The following is a 19,155-nucleotide window of genomic DNA, read 5'->3' as shown; positions in this document are numbered from 1 at the left end:
GCACCCTGCAGAATCAGGAATTCTTCTGAAGACTTTGACTGTTGCACCTCCATCTTTTTTTTAATCGCATGCAAAACACAGGAGCTTACATTTTTGATTTTCTCCTGAAAAGTGCTCTCTTAGATACTGTAATATCTTGCTTTCTTTTTTCATACACATATTTGTCATACAAATATACATATATCTATATTAATGTTTAAATGACCCAAAATGGGTTTCTGAATAGTCTCATACTTCTGAAAAGTATCATACTGTATCATGGTTGGTCAGAGTACTGTAAGTCAGAGTAATTACAATAAACTAGTCATGATTGTTGCACACCTCTGCACTGTGTCCCAGTCCTGTGTTATGTCCCAGTGTGTATCTTTATTCTCCTCTTTCCCAGAAGCCTCCAGACTGGACAGCAGGTAGCGTCCCTCCCTCATGACTGAGCTGATAGCATCCTACAGTCACAAACAACATCACTTCTAAGTAAGTGAAATAGTGAGTAAGTAAGTAAATAAGTGATTAAGTGATTGAGTGAATGAGTTAGTAAACATTTTGTGGGTTTTTTTGTCCTGTAGGGGAGCATCGTCAGATGTGCCTGACTGCACAAGCATAGGGAACAGTGATTCCAATTAATCATAGCATCTTCACCGTATCTTTTTAATGTTACATTTAAAATTGTGGAGCATCCCAAAGACATCCTTCTATCACTTACTTCGGAACAGCTATAAACCATCGTTTCCTTATTTGCCCATTTTTTCTTTTCATGTTAAAAAAATAATGACAGCTTTTCATCTGGATGAGAAAATGTTGATAATTGTTTACATATTATTTTGACGTTTGACTAGCCAGTTCTAGTGTCAGAGCTGCTGTTATAGAAAAATTCTTTAAAAAAAAAACTTTTTTAGCAACCTAAAAAATTATACAGCTTTGTGTTGCAATTCATGTTTTCTATTTTAAAATACTTCGAACATACTGTACATAAATTGCTGACATTTTTCAATTACTGAGAGCCAGCTAACAGTACAGCTGAACAAATTGACAAGCTGAAACAGTTTCGACCCCACCACACACACATTTTCAGCAGTACCTTAAGTCTCCTGTACTTCTCAGTGTGTGACAGCAGCAGCAACTCGATGGCATTGCTCTCCTGCGATAATTCCATCTCAGCTTGCTCTGTGCCAAAGCCCTGCAGCATCTGAGCGATGTCCTTCACCGTCACTGCGAAACTCTCTATAGCCTGCAGGAAGAAAGCATACCTTAACATTGACTTCACCACTCGACTAATCTTTTATCGATTAGGATCTTATCTGTACAGTATATAAAGGATGTGTGAGTGGCAGTTCATGTACAGTTCTGAGGAAGATCCAGTCACTATGGCAGTAGTCTAGAGTGCCTCCAAATTCAGAAGTGAGTTGCTTCTCATTAATGTAGCGCAGAAGGTCAGTCACTGAGCTCAGCATCACAACCTGATAGAAATATCACACACACACGCACACGCACACACACACACACACACACACACACACACAAACACAGTGGTAATTATGGTATACTATTCAGTGTTGTGCATCTCCAGGAGCAGGTCTATGTTAAATAATTCTAAATGGCCTTACGGGTAACTTGAGCATAAAGTCCTCTTGGCTGAAGCGGAAGACAAGGTCTGTAAATGTGCGCTGGAAGAAGCTGGTCGGTCTCAGAACAAGCACTAGGTGAAGTGTCCCTGGAAAAGATGCCTGAAGGACAAAAAAAAAAAAAAAAAAAAAACATATCATGAAGTATGTTTAACCAGCAGATTCAGCCTGAGGAGAAATCCTCTTTATCTCAGTTACAGAGAGCATGGAGCTTTTCATCACTTTTTATGAAATAGTAGACAGCTATGGTTAAATGTAAAACATTTAAATCATATATTCCCCCTTATTAATTAATACCTGTATAATAAAGCCAATTCAAAGCATATACTTTGCTAGGCATTAAAAATATCGGCACAGTTTGATTTCTTGATTATGAATGGTACTTTTTCCAACCATAAAAACAATATTTAATCTCTTAAAAACAATTTACATGACATAAACTAATAAATGGAAAATAGTTTTTTTCCCATTTTGATACCACTACTATCCATCCATCCACCTCTGTAATCCAACTAGAGAAGGTGGTGGCAAATGGTGATTACCATTGTGTTTATTACCATTTTATGACCATGGTAAGACTTCCGGGTCAACACTCACATGCTCATACAATTTGGGAATTCCAATTAGCCTAATCTGCATGTCTTTGGACTCTTGGAGGAAACCGGAAAACCCGGAGAAAACTCACCAAGCACAGGGAGAACATGCAAACTCCATGCACACAGACCCCGAGGCGGGAATCAAACCCGGACTCTGGAGGTGCAAGGCGACAGTGCTAACCACTAAGACACCGTCCTGCCACCACTACTATCATATTCACATTTACTCTTATCTATTATCTACCTCCCTTGCCTGGTACTTTCAAGTCATAATATAATAATAATAATAACAAATATTATATAATATCATTATTATATATAATAACAATAACAAATAGAATAATAACATTTCCCATGGAAAAATGCCCATAAAATTAAAACAAACTTATTATATATCATAAAGCAATTTTATAATGAAGACCAATAAATCTGAAAAGAAATACACAAATGATTCATTTCTTCCTCTGCCACATCATTAGCAAGAAAACCATATCAGAGTATGTGTTATTGAGAAAGACCTTCACGTTGTCCCCAGTTAATTGTGCTGATGTTGCTTAATACTGCTGGTATTGATTCAATGACTGGATACAAACTACTGCAGAGATCAAGTTCATCCATATTTTGTATTAGAAAAGGATTTGCTAGAATTGGACAGAAGTATAAATCTGTGCAGTATAGTCTCCACCGAACAATTTAAACCCAACATGAATAAGAATGTTCTGAAAATTTACAACCAGAACAGGCTCTAACAGTGTAACATTGAAACGGGTTTAAGGATCATTAAATTATACTCAATACAAAGCAGCGCTTTCTTTAGAGTCAGATGTAAAATACAGATTAACATCAGCAACGGCATGAATAAGCTAAATCCACTCTAACCCTTTAAATGCCGAAGTGTTACCATTGCAGGATCCCCATTCCACTTGCGTAGAGTTCCGTAGAAGGAACGTGAAGCACTCATGATAACAGACGACTAAACAGTAGAGATAATCCTTAAAATCAGCTCGTCCCTTCCTGTCATTGCCTGCGTGATGCAGTGGTGGCTGCAGAGCCACCCGCAGTCTCTCTCTCTCTCTCTCTCTGCATCCACCACACAGCAGAAACTCATCATGTATAACCTGCACGTAGTGCATTCTGCCTAAACTCAGGTATCTCTGCATGCAGAAGCTGACCAATCATATGCAAGCCTTACTCTGCACTTTTTGTTCCCCAGACTTGCTCTATTGCGTCAATGAAGCGTTTCATTACTGCACTTTTGTAGTTTAAAGACTAGGAGCTAAAATTGCCTGCCATATATCTCTGAAGCTAAAAAATCTTTACAACATACCAATGTGCTGCAATCTGTGTATGGCTATTAAACCTATTCACTTTAACACATGATATTATCTAGGGATAACTTATCGTCTAACCATGATGAGCAGTGCAGTCTTAGAGTCAGTCTTTCAGGCTCTCTTTTTATTTCCTGCATCAGTCTTAAATTTTTTGTGTCAGTTTGTGTCAATATCTTTCTCTCAGTCAATACGTCTGTTTCTGTGTCTGACTCTGTGTCCAACTGCCAATCTCTTTCTCTGTTTCCGTTCCGTCCCTGTGTCGGTCTGTCTTTCTCTGTGTCCGTCCCTGTGTCCGTCCCTGTGTCCGTCCCTGTGTCCGTCCCTGTGTCCGTCCCTGTGTCCGTCCCTGTGTCCGTCCCTGTGTCAGCCCCTGTGTCCGTCCCTGTGTCAGTCTTTCTGGATCTCTTTCATTTTCTGTCTTACACTTCTGTCCACTTCTGTGTCCATCTTCCATTCGCTGTTTTTGAGGTCTGTATCAGTTTCTGTGTCGGTCTTTCATTCCCTGTTTCAGTCTCTACATCAGTCCATGTGTCTGTCTGTCAATCTCTGTGCTAGTTTGTCATTCTCTGGGACAGGCTCTGTGTCAGTATCTATGACAGCCTGTTATATTTTTCTGTTAGTCTCTATGTCAGTCCCACCGTCTACTGTATGTCTTATTTTATGTGTCTTCCATGTGCCAGTGTATGTGACAGTCGCTATCTCTCATTCACTATTTCAATCCATCATTCTGTGTGTCAGTCTCTGTGTCAGTTTGTCAGTTACTATGTTAGCCTGTCAGTCACTGTCAGTCTTCCTGAAAATCTCATTGGCAATTCCTCAGCAGGGATTTCCTCAGCAGTCTCTCTGTCAGCTCAGACCTATCTGTTTGTTTGTCAGTTTCTTTGTTTGTTGTTATGTTTAGTTGTTAAGTCAGTATAATTGCCAGTCTGTCCATTATTTTCTTTGTCGGTGCGAATGTCAGTCAGTCTGTTGGTCTCTTCATCAGATTTCTGTCATTCTATGGTAGACTACTGTATGTTTGTCCTTTAGCCTCTTAATCATTCCTTCTATCAGTTCCTATTTTCATCAGTCTCAGTGTTTTAGTCATTTTTCCCTCACTAGTCCTGTCTGTCAGTCTCATCTTCCGTCAGGCCATTAGCATGCAAAAGGGTATAATGAAACCATAAAAATATTTTTCACAAATTTAGAGAAATGGTACTTCAGTACTTCTAATCCTCACCTGTGTTTTTGCCAGTATATTACAATGATATAAGGATATATTTATTGATAATTATGCATCATTATAAATAATTAAAATTAGTAGGCAAAAGAAAATTTAACCAGTTCAGCAGCACCAACTAAACCATATAGTTATTTTATTAGAGATTTTACCACTATCATAAATGTATGTCATAAACAGAGGTAGTATACATATATGGTTAAATATTTTGTGCATATCCTCTTACCGCTATCCTTGCAAGTGCTGTTTTTATGGAATTCCAGGTATCCAGCCTTCGGTCCAAAATGATGATAAACTTTACTCCTGGTTGCCGTGCTCTGAGAATATTAGTAGTTGTATTTTAATAGATGAGAGCAGTAGCACATTAATGATGCTTTAATGCTTACAAACTGGAAAATGCTTGTAAAAAATAATTAATGCACAGAACAATTCTTAAATAAATAAGGTTGATCAAATTACTGAAATAGTTAAAGAACTACAGTAAGATGAGGTAGCCAGTGTTGACCCAATAAATAAACTAGCACTTTTGTGCTGCATTGCAGTGAGAGAGAAGGAAAGGGAAAAGATGATTCAGTCTCACACACCGTGGAATCAGTGTGAGATATGTGAGGACTTTAGCCAGAGCCTCTTCTGGAATATCACTGAATTCTGAGCACTCTGGCAAGGTAATGATGACACTAGAATCCTCACCACGGCCCCCTGAGGAGACCAGATCAAAGCGTTAATAAATCTTTGATCATGCTAGTTTGTTATAGTAAATGGTTATGCTTTTTCAATTACAACAAAATTTATGTATCTATTGTGGGTATAGAAAAGAATCACCCCCCTTTAAAATAATCACATTCCGTTGCTTTGCTGATACTGATCACAGTCTATCTCAAAGTTAAAAAGCTTTGTGTGCCATTAAGCAGGTGATTAGCTTCACCTGATCAGTTTATACCTTATTTTTAGGAGGGGGTAGTACTTTTCCAAATGAGTGATTCTTATTTATTGAAGATATTTTTTTCTGACATGTACTGTAGGTGTTATATGTTTCATATCTTTCAAAAAAAAATTTTTAACTCGTGACTATTTTAAAGGGGTGGATTCTTTTCTATACCCACTGTAAAAACAATGCTAAATATGTGAATAAAGAAATAATACACTGCCTGGCCCCCCAAAAAAATCAACTCCAAGATTTTATTGAACACCTTTAGCTTTGATTACAGCACACAGTGTCGTGGCAAGATCATGTGTGTAAAAAAATCTCTGTGCTCCCAGAACCACATTTCCACAATTTAAATCCTGGAATATTCCTATATTTCTGTTCCTTCAGAGAAAGAAAAAGTCCATAGATGTGATAACCTGGTCATTCAGTACATTAAGGTCATTAGCTGACTTCATTTTATTGCCACATAACATTGCTGAGTCTAGACCTGACCAATTGAAGTAACCCCAGGTCATACTGTAACACTTCCTCCAGAGGCTTGTGGAGTGAGCACAATGCATGATGGTGCATTATGTAATGTGCTTCCCTTCTTACCTTGACACACCCATCACCCTGGTATAAAGCCAGTCTGAACTCAGCAGACCACATGACATTTTTAGTTTTATCATCGCTCAAGTACAATCTTTATGATCGCTTTTTTTTTTCTGATTATTCCCACTGAAAAGTGGTTTTCTTATGGACACAGCTGTTTAATTACATCATGTGAGTTCTAGTCACATTGTCCATGTGGAAATGCTCTTACTTTCACTATTAAACATAACTGTGATTTTTATTGTAATTTTACCAAGCCCTTAAGTTATCTCCATTCATGATTTTTTTTTTCCCTGACCACATTTCTTCCACAAAGGCAGTCATTACAAGTATTAATAATGTGTTGGACAGCTCTTAACCCAATTCCAGTCATTTTAAACCTCACTAATCATTTTCAGTGCTTGCCGCAGGTTAATAATTTGGCCCTGAAATGGCGATTTTTTTTTTTGACCAGGCAGTGTATCTGTATGCTTTGAATATATGAGATATCATCACAGAGTAATGCACATGATTGGACAAACATTAATGCAATGGCATGAAAGCAAACACACTCAGCCCCTTACCTGATAAATAAGCCACTTGCTTCTCAATATAGCCGGCCACCTCTTTCATACTCACAGGAATTGACACCTCTGGACAAATAATAGAAATAAAAAAGAGAGATCAATATTTTTATTTTTCTGAGAAGGTAATGGGTTTAGTGGTTGTGGTAACCTTAAAACACCCATCTTGACATGATAAAGATATTTTTAAGACAGTTACAATGCCACCCAGTGTTTTCATGGTGAAACAACATTAAGCAGGACTATTCAGCTTTATCACATTGCTGCATAAATCATTTTACACCTGATTGATGAACTTATTATTCAGTGATTCACCTTAAAGCCTGTTGTTCTGTAGCTACTTTCATTTATTTGACAATTATAGTATAGTGAAACTATTAGCAACTGTTATGTGATGTAGCTACATTATGCAGAGTGAGAGGTAAAAGCCTTGAAACACTGATGAATTGTCACTGGTTGTGGCTACGTAACACAATGCTTACAACAGGGTGCTCAAATTACATATCCCCAGCAACCTCACTTCCTACATACCTATGGTTTAAACAGTACAAAGCAATGTGCCAGTTCTCTGCACTTACAGTAATACTACACTTATATTTAAAAATGAATGGCCAAGATATTCGCAACAATTTCACTGGTACCCTGACTGACTTAGCTAAATATCATTACACTTAATCTGAGTAAACAATATGTATATTTTATCACTAAAGGCAATTTTTTTACACTCCACAAAAATAAATATTTGGGTTAAATAAGAGGGTTATTGTTGAATATGTGACATTTTATATGAGAAGAAGTTGAGTTAACATTCATGGAATAAGGCTCCAAGGTCAAAATTTTGTAACAAAGGTAAAGGCGCTCCTTTAAGATCCCTAAGATGGGAGAAGATAAAGGACTTCTCGGTTTCTTGGTAATTTGGCGTTACGTACTGTATTTGCAAGGAAAAAAAGCCCATTAAACATTTAAATGACATTTCACAAAACTAAATGCAACTATAAAGTTCTAAAGGATGTTTTTTAATACTTTTTTTTAAAAGAATTAATCACTGTAGCTTGTGTATACTGGAGAAAATGTATCATTTATTTTAAATTTGATTTCATTCATACTGCACCCCCTAATGTAAAAAAATTATCTTATCACTTAAACAACTGGACTTTCCATACACAAGGTAAACAAATTTTAAATGTTTCTCATCAAATATCTTTATAAAATTATACTGTATATAAAGGTGTATAACTGACATTCAAAGACGACATGCAGAGTACAGTGATCAGATCCTTGACCTTGGTAAAACATTTGAATGGTGCGCCTGTGAATGGCAATCCTGGCCAAGTTGGCTCTGAGCCCACTGCAGTCGTTCCTGTGAACATTAAGTGGGGCGAACGCCTGATCCATAAAAATCTATAGATAATTTGTCACCAACTTGTGGAAGGGACTCATCTGTCTGTGGGAACTGTACACACAATAATTCAGGAATACTGCTTGCAAATAACAGGAATCTCAGCTGGGAGTAATTGGAGCATCACACACACAGTCCTGACCTCACTCCAAGCCATTTCCACATGTTTGTGCCATGAGGAGTTCTTGGTAGGCCAGTGTTTTGGATGCAAAGCAGGCAATCCATGGGTCTGGCATACTGAGAAAGATTTCTGATGGTATCCAAACACTAGTGAAACACTGGAAACTAGTGCATTAGTGCAGCAAGGTTCTGTTGTTCTGCACAATCAAAAGTCCTAGTTTGACTTGAACACCTCTCGTATTTTTATCTCAATATAGCACATACTGTATAACACAGCACTAGTACAGTACTGTATATTACTTATTTTACAGTTCACACCATTAATCATTAACATATCGCTATCTATTAAATAATAAATGTAGGACATTAAAACTGTATAAGGGTTTAAGAGATAATGTAATTATTTGTGCGTATCGGGCTGCTGGGGCCAGTGGAAAGGTTTGGCAGCAGGAGACAGGCATGATGAATGAAGTCACTCAATCAGAGATGAATATTTAATGACTAACCAAACAAGACATTGCGAGCATTGGTGCACCAATACATGGATTTACCATTCGTTACTATTAAGTGACTTTAAGAAGCCTTAACACCTCTGTTAAAACTGCTATGATGAGAATGGATGTGCGTTCAATTACGTAGTTAATTATCTAGAAGAATATTTTGCATATAGGCATACTCTACCAATATTTGTAGATATTTTTTATAATTTTAGGCACAAAAGCGTTTCAATTCTATTGGCATTTAAGCAGTGCAATTTTTCTTAAAAGAATAAGACAAGATGCCTAGAAATCGGCATAACAGTTGATTATTTTATAATGAGAAATATTCTATTTTTTTCTTGTTGTTTATTCCAGGTATCATCAGTGACTAATATTCTTTTTTTAGCAATGTTAAGTTTTAGTTTTAATTTAATTCAATCATTATATAATTATATAATTTAAATCATTGTTAAATTCATTTATTTTATTTTAATTGTTCATTTACTAAAAAAAAAAAAAAACACTTAAAGTATGGGAGTATAATTAAAATTACCATAATTTATTTTGGGACACTAAACAGATGACCACAAATTATATTCTGTACTTTTGAGATCTCCTTCCTCTTCAGTCTAATTCTAAAAAATTAGTTCTAATAATTCAATCATAAAAAAGCACTAGCAATTATGCTGTTCTGCTTATTAAATGCTTGAGTGTTATTCCATGTTTGTTCTTCCATGCCAATAAAATGCCTTTTCTCAGAGGAACCAGTCATATCCAGTCAGTTACAGTATGTTGGCTTTATATACACAAAGCCCATGGCAAATCATTTATTTCTGAGGGTGTGTGTGCAAATAATGTTTACAGAATCATCCATTTGCTCAGTATGTGTATACATATAGCCCAGTTATAATGAGAAGTTTGGGCTTTTAACATTTTGTGAATACATTTGCAACTGAAAACTGTTTACCATTTATCTGATAATGTTTTAATGCTTAAACTACATGCTGAGAGATATGAGAGATACTGTACTTCCCTGCCACCACCCCTCTTTGCCTTTTTAATTTAAGCAAGGAAACCCCTTAGGTGATCAGCCTAAGTGCTTTTTCCTGCCTAAATGGAATGCACCACATCATTATTTTAATCTACGCTCCACATCAAAATCATTTGGTCTACTAAGTGTTAGGAACCGTTACAGTGACTAATACTTTTTAATAATTGGAGATGGTTTAATTTTGCCAAGTTTCTAGCTAGAAGTTGATATGGCACTGGTCAAATCAACTTTTGGCTCTGTGCACCTTTTTTAAAAACATTTTTTCCTGCTGTAATAAAAGTTTTATTATTGTCTATGTATAACACACCCTTCATTCTGAACCTGATGCTGTTTTCATTGCCATGTCATTGGCATTGCCTAATGTATGACTATCCTCCATTTTTATATATCCTTTACAGGTTTGTGGAAGAGGACGGGTAACTAAAACCCAGCAAGACTGAGTTGCTATGCATTCCCAGAGATAGATCACCACATCAAGATTATATAATCCCTCTGGACAGCATACAGATTATACCGTCTGACGCACGCAGCCTTGGGATAGTTCTGGACAACCAGCAATCCTTCTTGTCTCATATCACTAACCGGACATGGTCATGCATGTTTCTTTTTTTATAGAATCCTGTTTTCGGATGCTAATTGTCCTTATTTTCACTTCTGCTTTGACATAACATTCCAATTTAATCAAAACTAATTTATTTTTTTACCAGTAAGCCTTTGTTTGCGTTGTGTGTGTTTTATTCCTTGCCACTGCCACAACCTAGCAGAAAAGCAGTCCATCACATAAACTCACTAGGGATATACAGATACACTATATCATTCAAACTATTTGCTTGCCTGCCTTCATATGCATATGAACTTAAGTAACATCCAATTCTAAACCCGATAAAAAACTTTTGAGATGAGATTGTGAACCAGGCCTTCTCGTCTAACATCAGTGTCTGACCTCACAAATGCGCTTCTGGAAGAATGGTCAAAATTCCCATAAACACACTCCTAATCCTTGTGGAAAGCCTTCACAGAAGAGTTGAAGCTGTTTTAGCTGCAATGGGTGAGCCAACATCATATTAAACCCTATGAATTAAAAATGGGATGTTACTCAAATTCATATGCATGTGAAGGCAGACGAGCAAATACTTTTGACAATATAGTGTATGTGCAGATTGGAAAAAGGTTCACATTTTCTTTCCCAAAAAGGAAATTTTAGTGTGAGGGAATTCGGTGCAAAGAAGATTAAACTGGATTAACGGCTTGAGTGGTTGTAGGGAATGCATATGAAATACTTGCACATATGCATATTGATTCTGCTGAATAAATGCGTAATTGTGATCATTTTCTCATTTTTTCATCATTAGGTTTCATATGTTCTACAGTATCTCAAGTGTGATAAATCTGAAGCAGACAATCAACTATTTATCGTCTAGGTTTGACAAAACCTCATTCTCAGCGCGCTTACAACCACTTTACTACTGTAGAAATGAGGAAATGCTTCAGAAACAAGAAGTAGATGGATTCTTATTCAGGTAGTCTTTACTCTGACACATATAGGGCAGTGGAGACTTAAACCAACTCTACATACGTTACAGAACTGGTACTAGACGGATTATAACCCAGAGAAACAATCCAGTTAAATATTTAGATGAAAACACCAGATGTTTTTACACCAGTGCATCAGTTTGTCTGTACACTAAAGCAACTCTGAGAAGAACAGCTGGATCATGTTACCCTGGTCATTAGACAGTTCTAAGCATAACATCAGGTAAAAATAGACATGCATAGCTGCAGAATTACCTTCACATGGAGCAGAGCAGCATCACACAAAGACACTATACACAAATGTATCATTTGCTGATGTGTGCCCTAACTACAGGAGTATATGATACATTTAAGGTCAAAGCAGGGCACATCCTTCAGATGAATAAAAAATATATTTATTTATTTTGTATTAACAGAATATGTGCTTTTGGAGAGGAGCGGAGAAAGTGAACCAGCTGGGGAAGCTAAGCAGTACAGCGTTCAGATGCTGAGTCACTGTTTCAGGCAGAAGCCATGTTTTGGGACTGCAGAAGAAATGAAGAGAAGACGGGTAACCACTGTGCTGGCGGCTTCTCTGCCATCTGGTGCAGCACAATGTGACTTCCCATCCTACTGTACATCAGTGACAGAGCTATAAATCTTGTCTGCCTGCTAGAAAGGTCTATGTAGCATTTTTTTTATTATGAAGCAAATGTGAATGTAAATTAATTGAAAAATTAGGGAATGATAGGAGCATTAAAAAATCTGAAATGCTATGATCTGATTCAAATATGCTTATTGTCCACTTAGCTCTTTATCAATAACATACTAATGATAACCAAGATGCTCTTGCAAAGTATAATGTACTGTAACTTGTCCAGATATTGATATTCTATCACTATACTTAATGTAAATATAATCGCTGCATGTAATCAAGCCTAACACATTGGACCTTAACTGCACAACCATTACATTATATGTAGATTATGAAAGAGCAAATAAAAAAAAAAAAGAATCTGGGTGAAATTTGTTAAGGATTTAAAATGACTCCAGCTGAGCAAACATGCATCGGTTAAACCAGTAGGTGCATGCTTATGTGATCTCTACTACATTACAGTATACACCCAGGACGCAGGGAGAGTTGGTATGTGATGAGTACTCACGCTGCAGTGTGGTCTCCAGCTTAGTGCCAACCTGCAGAAGAGTGTAGTAGCCCTCCATGTCGATCTGAGGCTGGTGAGGAGAGGCTGTGTCCATTCCCTAGCTGTGCTTCAGGGTAAAAGACTACACTTCCGGGCCTTCCAGGCCCTCACATCATTCCTTCCTTCATTCCTCCGGTTCCTAAAAGAAGTGAAAAGTACAGTACCAAGCAGGACCAGGGCTCCTCTCCTGACAGTCACTTTGAATAAAGCAATATGTATATTCCAGCTTCTCCAGATTAAAGTGCCATCTAGGAAAATACTATAAACACCAAGCCCATGCACACATTCATACACAAACTATGACAGGGTGAGCGGTCCACCAATCAAAGTTCTCCATATGCTGTCCACATGAGTACAGAGGATAAGGTGGAGAAGTGCTGGAATGTTAGAACATCATTCTGACCCAAACTGTAATGGGTCATCTCTCCATAACAGCCCTCTTCCTCTTCCTCTCTCTCTTTCTCTCTCCACACGCCACTATCTCTGACTCTGTGGATGAGAGTGCGCCAGTGCTGCAGCTCTGTGTGAGGCTGCTGGCACTCTGGCTCCAGGCTCCTCCCTATACTGTTCTCTCAAATCCTCTCATTGGTCAGCCTGCATAGACGGAATGGAAAAAGCTCTCTGCTGCTGCTGTGTGCATTGTCTCAGTGGAGGCTCGAGCATCACACACAGTAATGCTGATAATCTCACTCATACTGTACACTGTGGGAAAGAAAAACATTTTTTTTTCCTTCCTCTGCTTTGCACCCACTGTACGTTTCAGAGCAAAAGAAAACAACAGAGCAACGTGGTACTGGAAACATAAACGGACATGGGTAGTCAAACCTATTGTCAAAGAACAATCGTAGATAGGCATGGCCTGTTCCCAGCAATATCTATTTTTTTTATATCTATTTTCCACTCTTTTTAGGAAATCATTTTCCATAACCTAAATTCATGACAGCTGCTCACTGATAATTTTTGGAACACCCGCATATATTTTTAATGGTAAAGTCGCCTTTTGATTTTGTACACATCCTTGTTAAAATTTGTATGTTCCTGTGATGTGCAAGAAATATGTAACCAATTTAAAGCATTTCAGTACACTTTCCACCCTTAATGTGGCATAGCAACCCTCTTTCACTCACTCACTGCCTATGAGGCTTTATAGGGAGTCAACAGAGTCGCAGCCTTTCCCCCGGAGATGAGGCAGGGTACACCCTAGACAGGGTGCCAATCCATTGAGGAGCCAATACATACACACACTTGCACACTACGGGCAATTTGGGGAACGCAATTCATCTGCATGTGTTTGATTAGGTGGGAAGAAACTGGAATACCCGGAGAAAACCCACTAAGCATGTAGAAAACATGCACATAGAGGTGGGAAACTAACTTAACAGGGAATGGACCCTGGATCCTAGAGGTGAAAGGTGAAAGTGATGAGCACTAAGCCAACAGGCATAGAAACCAATTTAGGAAAACATCGTACAAAAAAAGAAACAGAACAAAAGTGGGAAAAGTGACTGTGCTCGGAATTAACCAATCACAATCAAACTCATGTTCAAAAGCATGTACCATACACCTGTCAATCCGGGGAGTATGATTAGCCCCAAATAAAGATCATCTGTCTCTGTAGGATTATCTTAATCTCCTGGTTTCAGTCAACTGCTAAATCTACAGTCCTAAAAACAGGGCATCCCTATGCATTTAAATAAAAGACAAAAATAAAACTCATGAGGAAGTCTGACAAGAGTCTGACAACAACATTAAAGTAGCTGCACGTACAGTAAACAGTACTGAGTTCTTACAAAACAAACAGGGGTTGGACAATGAAACTGAAACACTAGCCAATTTAATGTTGGGGGTTTCATGGCAAAATTTAACCAATCAATCAATCAATCAATCAATCAATCAATCAATCAATCAACATTTATTTACAGTATATAGCACTTTACAGCAACCTAAGTTGAACAAAAGTGCTTCACAGCACTAAAAATGACAATAAAATAGTAATAAAAATAGAAATAAAAATACAGGAACAAAATAAAACACAGTTAAAAATATAAATGAAAAATATAATAATAATAATAATAATAATAATAATAATAATACATATAATAAAATGATAAAATTATGAAAAAAACATAAAATTATAAAATATTAAAAGCCATTCTAAATAAGTGAGTCTTTAGTTTTGCTTTAAACAAAGGGAGGTCTGTAATTTTGCGTAACTTAGGTGGAATGGTGTTCTAGAGTTTAGGACCAGCCACTGTAAAGGAGCGATCCCCCCATTGTTTGCATCTTGACCGAGGGACCACTAGCAAGTTTTGGTTTGCAAAACATAAGGCTCTACTTTGGTGATAAAAGCTTATTGTCTCACACAAGTAGGAAAGTGCCAGACCATTAATGGCATTAAAACAAACATCGAAAGTTTAAACTGAATCCAGGATTGTACCGGAAGCCAGTGGAGGGAATACAGGATTGGTGTGATATGATCATTTTTACGATTATTGGTCAGCATACGAGCCGCAGCATTCTGAACAAGTTGCAGACGATGTAGACGAGCTTGATGAGTGGAAGTGATTCCCACATAAAGTGCGTTGCAGTTGTCTAACCGCGAAATAATAAAAGCATGAATGACTTTCTCTTGGTCACTCCGATTCAAAAAGGGTTTGACCTTTGCAAGGAGGCGAGGATGAAAAAATCCTGCCCTGACAACAAAGTCAATGTGTGTCTGAAAGTTTAAACCGCTGTCTAAAGCCACCCCGAAATTTTTGACTGCATGGCTTAAATGAGTAACCGGAGAATCGAGACCAGCAGTGATAAAACTAGAAAAATTTGGGGTCCCAAAAATAATACATTCTGTTTTGCTCTCATTCATACAGACAATTTTGTGACAGCCAAAGTTTGATGTCATGAAGACAACTGTGGATTGATTAAAGTGCATTAAATTAATTTGGCACAACTGGCAGATAGATTTGTGAAATAGAAACATGTGCCCTGAAATGATCAACCCTAATGGCAGCATGTACAAGGAAAATAAAACAGGGCCCAAAATGGAACCCTGTGGAACACCAGAGGTCAAAGGGGCTGAGGAAGAAGAGAGATCACCAATCATGACTGAGAAAGTTCTATTTGTTAAATATGACCTAAACCATTTCTTGTGCCAGACGTGTCAGGAGAATCGAGTGGTCAACAGTATCAAAAGCTGCAGTGAGGTCCAAGATCACGAGCAGCACAGGTTTTTTGGAATCAAGGGATAGGAGGATATCATTCTGTACCTTCAGGAGATCGGATTCAGTGCCGTGGCAAGTTCTAAAGCCGGATTGGAATTTCTAGATAGAGACAATTTTTTTTAAGACCTTAGATAAAAAGGATAAATGAGATACTGGTCTAAAATTAAACAATACTGCAGGATCAAGATTGGATTTCTTAAGAAGAGGCATGACCACAGAGTGCTTGAAGACATCTGGGACAAACCCTGAACCAAGGAAACTGTTAATAAAAGAGAAGAGACATGGACCCACTCTGTTAAAACCTGCTTCAGCACCCTAGATGGAATAATGTCCACAGGACAGTAAGTTGCGAATAACGGCTGGATAACTTCAGAGAGAAGAGATAGGGACACTGGCTCAAACTTGTTAAACACAGATGAGGGCGTAGAAGAAGAAGAACATATATTAAGAACATTAGAAGTAATGTTAATATTCTGCCTAACAGAGGCTATCTTATCAACAAAATGATTCAGAGATTCATCACACAATGACCTTGATACTGTACATGTTTCAGAACATTGCACAATGGATTTGTAACTGGCTGAATTGTATTGAATAACAACCTAGATCGATTGCAGTTGGTAGAAATTACATTTGACAAGTAAACACATTTAGCTTCTTCAACTGCATTTTGATAATCAGAAAGACTGTCACGCAGTATACCCAGTGATACTTGTAATTTGTCCTTCTTCCACCTGCGCTCGACTTATCTGCAGTGCTGCCTAATGGTACGCGTAGTATCGTTAAGCCAAGGGTCAGGTTTGGCTTTTATGGGTCTGCACTGGAAGGTGCAATGGAGTCCAAAATCCCTAAACAGGTGGAGTAGAGAGTTAATTAGCAGAGGAATAGCACAGTTTTGCTTGCACACAACATTATGGATTGTTGGTGCGCGTCTCGCTGGTGCATCTGTGACCAAGACAGCAAGTCTTTGTGATATATCAAGAGCCACAGTATCCAGGGTAATGTCATCATACCACCAAGAACCACATCCAACAGGAGTAACTGTGGACGCAAGAGAAAGGTGTCTAAAAGGGATGTCCGGGTGCTAACCTGAATTGTATCCAAAAAACATAAAACCACAGCTGCTCAACTCACTGCAGAATTAAATGTGCACCTTAACTCTCCTGTTTCCATCAAAACTGTTTGTCGAGAGCTCCACAGGGTCAATGTACAGTACATGCCCGGGGTGTAAGATCCAAACCTTTGGTCACTCATGCCAAGGGTCGGTTTTAATAGTGCCAGCAGCAAAAATCTTGGGCTGTGGACAATGTGAAACATGTATTGTTCTTTGATGAGTCCACCTTCACTGTCTCCCACATCCGGGAGAGTTATGGTGTGGAGAAGCCCCAGACAAGCGTACTGTACCACCCAGACTGTTGCATTCCCAGAGTGAAGCATGGGGGTGGATCAGTGATGGTTTGGGATATCAGGGCATTCCCTAGATCCAATACTTGTGCTAGATGGGCGGGTCTTTGCCAAGGACTACCGAACCATTCTGGAGGATCATGTGCACCCAAAGTTTCAAGCATTGTATCCTGATGGCGGAGCTGTGTATTAGGATGATAATGCATCAATACACACAGCAAGACTGGTGACAGAGTGGTTTGTTGAACATTTCCCATGGGCTGTACAGTCACCAGATCTACATAGTATTGACCCACTTTGGGGTGTTTTGGAGGAGCCACCAGCATCATGTAGTGACCTGACCACTATTCTGCAAGAAGAATGTCTTAAAATCCCTTTGGCCACTGTGCATGACTGTGCCTAAGACTGATACCCGCTATGATTAAATGTTTATGTCTTTACACACACACACACACAAAACCTAGAACTAAAATAGGGAGTACTAACTTTTGAACATGATTGTATAAGCGAACAAATATTTGAAAATTAAGCTAATGTGCCTAAATTATACATCGCTGCCTTAAAAAATATGACAAAAAAGAGCAGCTTACTGTATAAACATTTTCCTTTGTCTTCTGTACACTATTGATTGATTTAGATCATTTGATTAATGTGTGTATTTATTTTTAAAGGATATTAGATATATCATTCTCTATACCGCTCATCATGTAAAACGCTGCAGTGGTCCTGGTTCACTTGGTAGGGAACAACCAGGACAGGATGCCAATGTATTGCAGGACACACAAGCTTACACAAACTCATACCCTACTGGAAATGTTATAATGCCAGTCAGCATACAAAAAAGAGAAAAAAGGAGCACCTAAAGGAAAGCATGGGGAAAAGATGCACCCAAGGCAGTAATTAAACCTGGAGATGCGAGGCCACAGCGCTAACCATTACCATCAAAGTGCTACCTCTCTTTAATCCATACATTTCTACATTTATTAGAACACCTGAGAAACAGTTTAAAAGATTGAAGAAGAAGAAGCCTGCGCTTGTCTTGTTTGCGCCCCATGCTCCCCAGCTGGTAGTTGTTTTGTGATGGGGAAGGGTGGTATACAGGAGGTGTGCTGGAACTTTTGATCTATTGTTCTACTTATTTTAACAAATCTACTACATTCGTTTCACTTGCAGCTTTGTTCACTGCACCAGTTACTTTGACCCAAGTCTCCAGACTTATTTACACAGATCGTGCTATTTTGCACTGTTGAGCCCTTGCCATTTTGTTCATCAGGTCAGAGGTAAACTAAATTACTGTCTTTTTATTTGTTTTCTTTTCAGCGGCAATAAATTTAATTCTAATCTGATCTACCACCAAAACCACTTTTCCTAAATTGCACAGAATGTTTTCCTCCCTGTCTTCTTCTAGCCATTTCATTACAGTAGATAAAAATGGCACATTAAATCTCTCTCAATCTCTGCTCGACATTTAAGTGAGCTATAATGAAGTAGCAAAACAGTACATTTGGACAAAGACCAAACTAACCAAAAGCCATTTGAGTTTCTTTGAAATATTTGAGTGCCTGTTTACCATTTTTAACAGCCCCATCTGATGGGGACAGAAATCTGGGCAGTTGTTAAGTATGCACCTGCAGGTTTTCAACTGTTCAATTGTGCAACTTAATAAAAAAAGAAAAATAAAAAAGGCAAAATGTGCAAAACTGGTGAGAAAAACAAACAAAAATGTTTACTTCACTTAATCACAAGGTGATTACTTGATTTAAATAATTAAGGCATTAAGACTACAAAATTACATACAAACCACAATGAAACATGTTAAACAGAAATTATTTCATATTTTAAAGTCTTAAAGCTTAAAATAATCAATTTGATCAAATCTCTTGAACCTATTTAAGAGAAAGCAGAACAGACAAGATCTTTCAT

General features: G+C 37.9%; 1 protein-coding gene across 1 annotated transcript in view; it reads right to left on the bottom strand.

Annotated features, from left to right (window-relative positions):
* Positions 1-13,035, bottom strand: part of mcf2a (MCF.2 cell line derived transforming sequence a) — a 40,149-nt gene extending 27,114 nt beyond the window's left edge. The window contains exons 1-8 of the mRNA XM_053505770.1: positions 12,572-13,035; positions 6,848-6,916; positions 5,350-5,464; positions 4,992-5,082; positions 1,602-1,721; positions 1,338-1,454; positions 1,076-1,225; positions 322-443 (exon numbers count right to left, since the gene is read on the bottom strand). Coding sequence (XP_053361745.1) covers positions 322-443; positions 1,076-1,225; positions 1,338-1,454; positions 1,602-1,721; positions 4,992-5,082; positions 5,350-5,464; positions 6,848-6,916; positions 12,572-12,665 — 878 coding nt within the window. The 5' untranslated portion in view covers positions 12,666-13,035. The remainder of the gene's footprint in view (positions 1-321; positions 444-1,075; positions 1,226-1,337; positions 1,455-1,601; positions 1,722-4,991; positions 5,083-5,349; positions 5,465-6,847; positions 6,917-12,571) is intronic.
* Positions 13,036-19,155: the final 6,120 nt, after the last annotated feature.

This window comes from Clarias gariepinus, chromosome 10, assembly GCF_024256425.1.
Source record: "Clarias gariepinus isolate MV-2021 ecotype Netherlands chromosome 10, CGAR_prim_01v2, whole genome shotgun sequence".
Lineage (NCBI taxonomy): Eukaryota > Metazoa > Chordata > Actinopteri > Siluriformes > Clariidae > Clarias > Clarias gariepinus.
The sequence above is the reverse complement of the archived record's forward strand: the minus strand, read 5'-3'. Positions and strand labels throughout refer to the sequence as shown.